Source organism: Lolium rigidum, chromosome 5 (genome assembly GCF_022539505.1).
Source record: "Lolium rigidum isolate FL_2022 chromosome 5, APGP_CSIRO_Lrig_0.1, whole genome shotgun sequence".
Classification (NCBI taxonomy): domain Eukaryota; kingdom Viridiplantae; phylum Streptophyta; class Magnoliopsida; order Poales; family Poaceae; genus Lolium; species Lolium rigidum.
Genome location: NC_061512.1, coordinates 81,363,723 through 81,374,838, shown reverse-complemented (window position 1 = coordinate 81,374,838; position 11,116 = coordinate 81,363,723). Strand labels below are relative to the sequence as shown.

Genomic DNA, 11,116 nt, shown 5'->3' with positions numbered 1-11,116 from the left:
CAGCTGAGAGAGCAGGGGAGAGAGAGCATCGGAGAGAGCTGCGGGCGATCGTCCACCTCTACAGAGTCGGGTGGCCGGTAGGTAGTAGGCTAGAGATAAGCAGGTTTCACATGTCATCCAGGATCGAGGAGTGAATAATGTTTTACCGGATTTGCCCGAAAATATTATTCATTACTCGATCCTGAATGGCATTAAAATGAAACTACAAGTATAAATACGGTTCAAACTCCTATCGGGCCGTCGGTTTGGGGACGCCAATGTCGGAACAACTCCCCTAAATAGAGGATGCAGTGCCGGCACCCCCATACGGAAGTACTGACACCTCTGGCTGGCGATTATTTGGGGTTGCGCCGGTGAAGATGCTTTTTTTTTTTTTGGAAGGGGGAGATGCTCTTATGAATGAATGAGAAGGGTGCTGCCCATTGTCTAAAAAAAAGACCACCATGCATTTTATAGAAAACCCCCCAGACATCTAATTTCTGCCTCTTCCATCCCTATCCCCTGACAACACACAGAACCACGAAATCCCCTTCTTCTGCATCGCGGCGCCACCCAGCCCCGACCCAGTAACCCTAAACCCCCTCCTCCCCCCGCACACTGAAACCCTAGAACGGCCCAGGTCTCGCCGGAGCCGCCCGGCCGGGGGCGCGGCGGAAGCGGAACCACGGCGGCCCTCTGCGGAGGAGACCAGATCTAGTCGGCCGGGCGAGGCCGCAAGGGAGGAGCCAAGATGAGGATCATGATTAAGGGCGGCGTGTGGAAGAACACGGAGGACGAGATCCTCAAGGCGGCCGTCATGAAGTACGGCAAGAACCAGTGGGCGCGCATCTCCTCGCTGCTCGTCCGCAAGTCCGCCAAGCAGTGCAAGGCCCGCTGGTACGAGTGGCTCGACCCCTCCATCAAGAAGGTAACGAGCCAACTGCCCACCCCCTCTAGCCTTCGCTTGCTCGCGGCTCCGCGCGCTTCTTTGAGTTTGCCATGTCGTCCTGCTTTGTTAGCGTGGGAACTGCGATTGGAGGCCGTTATGAACCGACTACAAATTAGAGGATCCGCGGTTCTGATGTGTTAGGATCTGAAAGTGCAATTTCATATATAGCCCTGTGAAATGCTTATTCAGTTTGTACTGTATAGTGTACCTTTAGTATTATTTATTACGGCCAGATTTAAAATACAACTCACATGTACACTCACAGGTTAGGTTCTTCGATTTTTCATGCCATACCATGCTATAAGCCTACGCACTGGCTGCGAAAATCTAGTGATATTATATCATAAACTGTTGTGCAGTAAACTTCCCCCAGATGGAGCCAACTAATTATTTGTGTTCTGTCTAATATTCGTGTTAGGAAGGTTAATACTATGGGAAAAGTACATCATCCTTGGGTTGTCCTCATATACTCATTATGTGGCGATGAATATTTGTCCTTGCAAGATGTTAAGCTGTTAACATGTTTTCTGCCGTATCATATCACTGGAATATGAACCCTGACTTGTTAAAGTTATTATAGTAACAATGTTAATACAACCCAGCTGACAACTCTAAATGGGATGTTTACTTCTGTATTAACATTGTCTTCTAATTCTTGAAACTTCAACATTTAGTAAAATCCATATAAAACCTAACTGAACCGTATTTCAGCTTCTGTGGTTTACATACAAACTGAATCGAATCTTTCAAAATAAGCGCCAATCTTCACATGTGATATGATGCTTCATGCTTCTTTTAATTGGTTATCTGCTCTATTATGCCATAGATAGATCTGGCCCTTTTTCAGTTGTCTTTCGTATAATAATGGTTTTCCCAATTCCCAATTAACTCGTGTCTGTTGACTCCAGACTGAGTGGACAAGGGAAGAAGATGAGAAGCTACTCCACCTTGCTAAGCTCATGCCTACGCAATGGAGGACTATTGCACCTATTGTAGGTCGGACGCCATCTCAGTGCCTCGAGCGTTATGAAAAACTGCTTGATGCTGCCTGTGCTAAGGATGAAAATTATGAGCCTAATGATGACCCAAGAAAGTTGCGGCCTGGGGAGATTGATCCAAACCCTGAGTCAAAACCTGCACGTCCAGATCCTGTTGACATGGACGAAGATGAAAAGGAAATGCTTTCCGAGGCAAGGGCTCGCTTAGCTAACACCAGGGGTAAAAAGGCAAAGCGAAAGGCCAGAGAGAAACAACTTGAAGAGGCGAGACGACTTGCATCACTGCAGAAAAGAAGAGAACTCAAGGCAGCTGGTATTGACAACCGGCACAAAAAAAGAAAGAGAAAGGGAATTGACTATAATGCTGAGATCCCTTTTGAAAAGAGACCTCCTCCAGGTTTTTATGATACTGTGGGTGAAGACAGGCCACTTGAGAATGTACAGTTTCCAACCACTATCGAGGAGCTTGAAGGGAAGAGAAGAGTGGATGTAGAGGCTCAATTGAGAAAGCAAGACATTGCCAGGAACAAAATTCTGCAGAGGCAGGATGCCCCTGCCGCAATAATGCAAGCAAATAAACTCAATGACCCAGAAGCAGTCACAAGAAGGTCCAAACTAATGCTTCCACCACCCCAAATTTCTGATCATGAATTGGAGGAGATCGCAAAGATGGGTAATGCCGGCGATCCTGCTCTAGCTGAGGAGCTTGGTGAAGGAAGTACTGCTACTAGGACATTGCTTGCAAGTTACTCCCAGACTCCAAGGCTTGGTATGACACCATTGCGAACACCGCAACGAACTCCAGGTGGGAAAGGGGACGCTATTATGATGGAAGCAGAGAATCTTGCACGTCTAAGGGAATCACAAACACCTCTTTTGGGAGGCGATAACCCAGAGCTTCACCCATCAGATTTTTCTGGTGTTACACCACGTAAGAAGGAGATACAAACTCCAAATCCAATGGCAACGCCTCTGGCTAGCCCTGGCCCTGGTGTTACCCCAAGGATTGGCATGACACCCTCCAGAGATGGAAATTCGTTTGGTTTAACTCCAAAAGGTACCCCTTTCCGGGATGAGCTCCGCATAAATGAAGAGGTAGACATGCAGGACAGTGCTCAGCTTGAGCTTCGTAGGCAAGCTGAATTGAGAAGAGGTCTGCGATCTGGTTTTGCTTCAATTCCACAGCCTAAGAATGAGTACCAGCTAGTTATGCCACCCATCACAGAGGAGAAGGAAGAGGCCGAAGAGAAAATTGAAGAGGATATGTCAGACAGGTTAGCACGAGAGAGGGCTGAGGAACAAGCAAGGCAGGAGGCATTGCTCAGGAAGAGATCAAAAGTGTTACAGAGGAGTTTGCCTAGGCCACCTGCTGCTTCTGTGGAGATTCTCCGTCAATCTCTGATTAAAGGTGGAGAAAACAGAAGTACCTTTGTGCCTCCTACATCACTTGAACAAGCTGATGAGCTGATAAATGAGGAGCTCCTTAGGCTCCTTGAGCACGATAATGCTAAATATCCTCTTGATGAACAAACTCAAAGAGAAAAAAAGAAAGGGAGTAAGCGTCAGGCAAATGGGCCAGCTTCGGTTCCTGAAATCGAATGTTTCGATGAGCATGAACTGAAAGAGGTACACCTGTCCTCTTTATTGTTTGTATTTGTGTTAAAGTGTTGAACTGCATATACAATTTAACGATAACATGCATCCATTTTTTTAGTAGTATTATGTACATCAATAATAACTGGAAATCACATGGGTTCATCATTATATATACCTCAGTGAATAACACAGCAATATCATAGTAGCAGGTCTAAACCATTCCGATCTTCTAATCGTCTGTGTCGGCTATAACTAATCCTTTGGCATTGACTGCTATCCTTGAGATAGCAAGAGAAGGGTAAATATAAGTTTATATAGTGGGTACTGGGAGCTATATATTACAGCACTAACAATGTTACTGTTTAGATGTAGGGTTCATAGAAGAATTATGGTAGTTTTTTAGTCAATTCTTACTGTTACGCACTATAGTTTTTCCTTGGATATTTCTTGTGAACTTTTGTTGGATAATTGTGACAAAATGAACATTCCATTGAAGTATCTTAATTCCTTCTTTAGGTTTAACTAAATTTCCATTCATATATTTAGATTTTCTAGCTATGGACTCAGCTTAGGTTGGCATCAATCAAGGTTTTATTAAGCACCGGATCGAGAATTTTGGTTTCATATGAGGTTAGGGAATCATAGCTAGCGGTGTTGTAAAAATGTTGTAAGTCTGATTGTCCGAAACAGCAAAATAATTAATAGGTAGATTGCACAGTTTGAAAACATGTTACTCTGAAGTGTAGAAGATGTTATCATCTAAAGTCTTGTGTAAGTTAAAATGGTCATGTTATGTATATGGGCACATGGCCATACACACTGTAGAGAACTATGCAGTATTTATTTGCAATAGTTTTGACAATTTGATGGCATTCTTTCTGCATAAAATTTCGGATACACATATGTTGTATTTTTGAAGGACTTCCTCTAGAGCACTGTGTCTGACAATTTAGTAATCACTTACTATAGCAATCATCCAAGAATGAACTTTTTTACCTTTTAATAGAATGCTGTGTGTTCTCAGTGGTTTACTTAACTGTACTGGAGTTAGTCTCTTGCCTCATCTTTATTTACATGCTTTACTTTTTTTATTTCTGTTCTTTGTGTCAGTCCTGTTTACCTTTTTCAAATCGCTTCTTTTCTTTGTTGACAGGCAAGTTCTATGGTTGAGGAGGAGATTCAGTATCTTCGTGTGGCTATGGGCCATGAAAATGAATCTTTTGAGGATTTCATAAAGTCTCATGATGCATGCCAAGAAGACCTTATGTTTTTCCCGACGAATAACAGCTATGGTCTTGCCAGTGTTGCTGGAAATGCTGATAAGGTTTCCGCATTGCAACATGAGTTTGAAATTGTGAAGAAGAGAATGGATGATGAAGCAAAGAAAGCTTCTCGGCTTGAGCAGAAGATCAAACTGCTGACACAAGGATACCAGGTTAGCTGGGGATGATACGTCGTCTTCTTTGTAGTATTTCTATTAGTTTTGACTTTTGTTCAGGCAACATGCCATACAGCCTAGCCTGGCTACGCTAAATGCTTCTGTGTAGTTAGTATAAGGTCACTTCTCTTCCATCTGCCCCCATTAGGCCATTTTGTTTGTTGTCAATTTAAAATGCACTAAGTGGAAGCAACCCAAGACTATGACATACTATTGGGCCATCCGAAACCAAACTTGCACAATGTCAGGGGAATACATCTCTTTAGTGATCGCTTCTGGCTTTGCTTTTTTTACTTGACGTAACGGATTAGTTCCACTGAAACAAAATTTTATGATACTGAACGCAAATTGTTTCTAGCTTTTCCATGTCGATTTGCTGCCCTGATGGTTTCTTTACTTTCTTTTTGATTTGTTAGGCACGGGCTGCAAAATTGGGGTCGCAGATCCAAGACACCTTCAAGCAGATGAACACTGCAGCAACGGAACTTGAATGCTTCCAAGAGTTGCAGAAACAAGAACAGATGGCTGGTGCCTATCGTGTGAGAAATTTGGGTGAAGAAGTGGATAAACAGAAAGCATTAGAACGTACTCTTCAAAGCCGCTATGGTGATTTCTTGTCTGGTTACCAGAGGATCCAAGAGCAACTTGGGGAGCACAAGAGGCAACTTAAGCTACAGGAGGAAGCAATGGAGGCAGAAAGACGTGCTAATGAGGCAATAGAGGCAGAAAAACGTGCTAAAGAGGAGGCAATAGAGGCAGAAAAACGTGCTAAAGAGGAGGAAATAGAGGCAGAAAAACGTGCTAAAGAGGAGGCAATAGAGGCAGAAAAACGTGCTAAAGAGGAGGAGGCCGCAGTTCAAAGTCATGCTGTTGAGGTAGAAAATGAGAGCAAGAGTCATAGTGTTGATGAGGAATCAGCACAGATGACTAAGGTTACTGATGAAGAACCTGCAGGAAGCAAAGATGTCAATGGGGATCAAATGGATATGGACAATTCAGATAAAGAACTTGTAGGCCCTATTCCTCCCGTACCTAACACTCAGGCGGATAATAATGATGATGCTTCAGTTGAACAGGGTACTACTTCCAGTGCTCAGACTGGTGACAATGTTACAACTGATGATGGAGCCTGTGACAAGGTTGACTCGTCAAAATCAGATGGTCAGGAGAAGGCAAACAGTAGCATGGATGTTGAAACTGGTAGTCAGGAAGATGCGAAGAATGCTCTTGCGACTGCAGCTACAAGTACAGATGCAGGAAACACGGCTGTATCTTCAGATCAAGCTGCCTCGAATGAGGAGAACAATGCTACTCCCGAATGAAATATCTTTCCATACCTCATCTTGGAAGGATGCCACAGACAAGATGATTTGGGCGACCAAGCAAACAGAGAATGTCAAGTGCAAATTCTGCAATCTGCATGTATTGTGGTAACATTGTTGATGGAAGACCAAGCTGCCAGAAGTTACCCACTAGAAGCAAACCGAGTGTTCAAAGTTGCGGACTAAAACCTTTTCCCTCATCATGTTGATTTTGTCAAGTTTCGTTGGTCAGTCTTGTGTTTCTTTTGGTCTGAACATTTTTGGATGGTACAAACCTGCCATTTGCCATTTTCAATCCAAAATATGAACTTGAGAAAAGAAGAGAATGTGCAAATATTGTGTGATCCTATTATGCATCTGATGTATTTTCATATCAACTGGATTGCTGAAATTGGCTTTTCTGAAGCCGACTTGCATCTCTTGGAGCTCGATGAGGTGGCAAAAGTGAAGATATCTCGGCAGGGCCAGGCTGCCATCATATCTAGCCTAGATGTTTTCCTCCCAAGCTCAGGAGTCAGGAGCAAAGATCTGGTTCGCTTGATACGATAAGAAGCCAAAAAGTACACACGCAGCAGCAGCACAGCTTGTCCGAGTGTGCCAAAAAGCGCAGGATCTTTGGTCCATGCCCAGCCAACCATATGGCTCACATCCTACATGCAAGCAATGGATAGATAGATAACCCAACCAACGCCTGCCCATCCCTTCCTCCATTTGGTGTTTTTGGATGGAAGCGCGAACGCAAATATCCCATTCTTCCCTCACTGGGGACCCAAAGTGCCAAGAAATATCACGGGGAGAGATATTTTCTGGAAGAAAAGGTGCTGGCTTGGGTCACTGAGGGGTGGGGCCAAAAGTGCACCAGGTGTCTGCCTCTCGAGTCCCAACAAAAGTGTAGCACTTGGGCGCCCCTGGACCGTGGGAAAAGGTCGCTCAAGAGTGGAGGGCAGTGGGCCAAGTCGTGTGTGCCACCGTTAGCCTTGAAATAGGTGTGTCTAAATTTGTAGTACATCACCAAAGATATTTTTTCGCTGAGATATTATGCATTTTCACTAGAAAACGGGATCTGTGGTGGTAACTTTTGTTTCTCCTTTTAGGGATGTATAGATATAGATACTAGGGTCGAGAGTACATGTTATTAGCTAAGTACCTCCACCGGGCAAGTGAATCATGGACGAATGATGGAAAAAATCATTGTACAATACCTCACAAGTTTAAGAGCAACAAGTGAGCAAGAATGAAAACTTCCATGTACCATTGAATTTTCCAGGGATAAATACTTTCAACCTGAATAAAATTGTTATCAACTTCCCCATCTTTCAATTCAAAATCCCATCTCCAACCGACCAACTTTTGAAAACCCTTCTCCGGTCTTTGTAATATGTCCTCGCTTCTACCAATGCGGGAAGATCATCATCCATAGCTGGTGTGTGTGTCGAGGCGAGGTTGGTCGCCAAGTGTCGATGTTTTTTTTATATCACACCTCATATACCAGACCGACAACCTTTGTTGCATATCTCTCTCGATATTCCGTTTCAATACAATCGCGTGTGCATTTGCTTAATTGTGCACTCGTACAATGCACCGAGTTCTTTGCTTGAATCAAATACGACATTGACGAAAAAGGACAAAGGTATACCTTCGCAAGTCGGTGCTTATTTGTCAGATATCACTATTTCAAGTCAAATATCAGGCTCCGCAGCTGCCTAAAAATCTATTGGGAAGACAGGAAATGCTCACCCCAAAAAAAGAAAATTAGACTTGGTAAGAACCTTTGTTGGGAAAAAAGGGAAAATAAAAGAACCACCAGACTCCTCACCGGCATCAGTCGTCACTACTTTCGCGCTATGGTTCATGTATAAAACCTCCTCCTCTGGTCTCTCCTCCTCCCACTCCTGCATGCCCCAACGAACCATCTCCAAGAAACCACCTCACCCCGGCCAAACCAATCCTCTCCACGAACCAATCCAACCCAAATCACCCACTCAGTTCCTCATCTTCTTCCCCATCAAGATTCCATCACAATTCATCCACCAAGGCGCGCAAGGTACGTAGCGGTGCGAGATGAAGCTTGACAGGGAGATGGAGATGCTCCTGGACGAGATCCCGCTCCTCCACCACGGCGACCTCCTCGGCTGCGGCGAGCCAGCCGCCGGGGTGGCCGACGGCGCCGATGCCGACTTCGACTTTTCCTACCTCATCCAAGAGCTCGGCGAGATGGGCTTCGTCGACGACGACGACGAGGACGAAGACGAGAACGGCGATTTCTCGAGCTTTCTTTACCCCAGGAAGGCCAGCTCGTCCCCGACGAGCAACCTCCATTTCATGGACGCCGAGAACTTCGTGGCGTCGCGCCCCTTCTCCACGGACAGACGCCGCGAGATGTCCCTGTTCGATCCGTTCCCGTTCTCCAGCACCTGCTTCGACGCCGCCGCGACCGAAGACTGGGACTTTCAGGCGGTGCCGGCGGTGAGGTCCCGGCCGTGCAAGACGTCGAGGCCGAGGAAGGCGACGAGCCCCAAGAAGGCCGGCGCGGCGGCGAAGCCGTCCAAGTACGAGAGCCTCGTCGGGCTGCGAGGGTACATGTACCACGTGGCCAAGGACCAGCACGGATGCCGGTTCCTGCAGCAGCGCCTCGACGACGGCAAGCGCGAGGTCGACTTCATCTTCAACGGCGTCGCACGCCACGCCGTGGACCTCATGGTGAACCCGTTCGGGAACTACCTCATGCAGAAGCTGCTCGCCGTCTGCCACGAAGAGCAGAGGATGGGCATCGTGCTGACGCTCACCAAGGAACCCTTGGTGCTCGTCAGGATCTCCCTCAATGTACATGGGTAAGACCGCTAAACTGCTACACCCTTTGGTTTGTAATTCAGCTCTGTTGCGGGAAATTTGTTGCTAATTGCTGTGCTGTGATGTTGGTCTTGATTTCAGGACTAGGGCAGTGCAGAAGCTGATTGAGAGCCTCAGGACAAAGGAGGAGATTCAGCTCGTCGTCGCCGCACTGCGCCCCGGGTTCTTGGAGCTCATCAAGGATCCTAATGGCAACCATGTCGTGCAGAAGTGTCTGCAGTCGTTCGGGGCTGATGATAACAAGGTACGTAATATATATGTGTGAATGCATCTGATTGTTCTGAATGTTTCAGTCCAGAAAAGTCGTTTTACCTTGTCTGAACACTGGACTGAATTTTAGCGATTAAACTGTGTATTTTTTTTTTTGAGGGAGCAATTAAACTGTGTATTGAACTGATATGTTTGTCGTTCTCAAAAAAAAAAAAAAAAACTGATATGTTTGTCTTCTGATGATTGGCCATAATTTACTCACAATCTACTAACTTTCAGCCGATCTTCGATGCTGCTGCGATTTATTGCCTCGATATCGGGATGCAGTGCCATGGTTGCTGCGTCCTGCAACGTTGTATTGCGCGTTCGACCAGCGAGCACAAGGACAGGCTGGTTGCTGCAATTGCTCGGAATGGGTTCGAACTTGCCCAAGATGCCTATGGGTAAACATCCTGTCTTGATATAAATTTGCACACATTTAGAGAATGCATTCACCGAATTTCGTTCTGTATATTAGTTATTTTCTGTATGCTTCTGTACTTGTAAACTGACGTGTCTTATGTGCTATCTTCGCAGAAATTATGTTGTTCAGTATGTGATAGAACTAAAGGTTGCTGCTGCAAATGCAAGTCTAGCACAGCAGTTTGAAGGCAAGTACGTCCAGCTCTCCATGCAGAAGTTCAGCAGCAACGTTGTCGAGAAATGCCTCAAGGTTTTCAAGGATGCTGACAAGGCGAATATCATCCTAGAGCTCCTCGCTGCGCCGCACTTCGAGCGGTTGCTTCAGCACCCTTACGCCAACTATGTGGTCTATGCAGCTCTTCAGAATTCCAAGGTAAAATGACATCTGAATCAAAAGGGCATCAAACCATAGACCACAGTATTTTGACAACAACTGATTCGTCTTTGTTTGTAAACTGTGATGATTTTTTCAGGGCGCTCTTCACTCTGCTCTGACGAACGCCATGCGGCCTCATGTGGAACTACTCAGAACCAGCCCATACTGCAAGAGGATCTACTCTCGAGCTTTACTGAAGAAGTGATGACCTGATGACGCGTAATCACCATGTAACAATAAACATTATTGTCTTGTGCTATTTTTTCCGGACTCAAAAAGGGTTAAAAGGGATCTCGCCATGTAGATTTTGTATAGATCAATATTATTTGGTCATCATGTAATTTTAAGTGCACCTTCATTTGGTGCACTCTTGTGTTGCCATAATCCATCTGGAATGGAATAAGTTCTGATTGAACAACTCATCATATATGTGTCGATGTATGTACACAAGATTACTCTAAAAATGTGGGATTTCAAAGGCGTATCTTTAATTATTTGTTCTAGACCTAATCTCTTGCGGCCCTATGTCACCCCAATCGATTCCAAGTTTTGTTGACTGCAAATTTTCAATTTCTTGTTCATATTTGAACCAATTTTTAAAACAATTGTCAATTCATTACACATGGTTGATCATTTCAAATTTTCTTTGACCACTATCTGCATCTCGTCGTTCTACAGAACTCTCATGTTGAAAGATTTTCTTGGCATGGCTCATAGAGGAACTAGAGACGAGTTATTACCTATCAGGTGTTGACTTAGTCTGTACCTTTAATCATTGTATTTTTCGATAAAGGGTGTTTTATTACTCGAAGAATCAAGGATTACACCTAACCTGGCTTAAAAGGAGAAAAGACAACTAGTCCATGGCTACACTGGTCTCTATACTACGGCTATGAAGCCACCCATGTTGGGAAATAAACTTCTTGGCCGTATTCT

At 44.9% G+C, this 11,116-nt stretch overlaps 2 protein-coding genes across 3 annotated transcripts; both read left to right on the top strand.

The window, feature by feature from the left end:
• Nucleotides 1–585: 585 nt before the first annotated feature.
• LOC124655526 (cell division cycle 5-like protein) lies at nucleotides 586–6,354 on the top strand. Of its 2 annotated transcripts, XM_047194403.1 has the most exons (5): nucleotides 586–907; nucleotides 1,837–3,552; nucleotides 4,676–4,957; nucleotides 5,377–5,748; nucleotides 5,782–6,354. In XM_047194403.1, the coding sequence occupies exons 1-5, from the start codon at nucleotides 731–733 to the stop codon at nucleotides 6,280–6,282; spliced, it is 3,048 nt and encodes a 1,015-aa protein (XP_047050359.1). In that variant the 5' UTR covers nucleotides 586–730; the 3' UTR covers nucleotides 6,283–6,354. The 2 variants fall into 2 exon arrangements, with proteins under 2 accessions (XP_047050359.1, XP_047050358.1); XM_047194402.1 differs by having other exon boundaries at nucleotides 587–907; nucleotides 5,377–6,354.
• A 1,918-nt stretch (nucleotides 6,355–8,272) lies between these two features.
• On the top strand, nucleotides 8,273–10,602 carry LOC124655528 (putative pumilio homolog 7, chloroplastic). Its single transcript, XM_047194404.1, has 5 exons — nucleotides 8,273–9,113; nucleotides 9,214–9,376; nucleotides 9,622–9,785; nucleotides 9,919–10,177; nucleotides 10,278–10,602. Exons 1-5 carry the CDS (start codon nucleotides 8,344–8,346, stop codon nucleotides 10,383–10,385), a joined length of 1,464 nt encoding a protein of 487 aa, XP_047050360.1. The 5' UTR covers nucleotides 8,273–8,343; the 3' UTR covers nucleotides 10,386–10,602.
• Nucleotides 10,603–11,116: the final 514 nt, after the last annotated feature.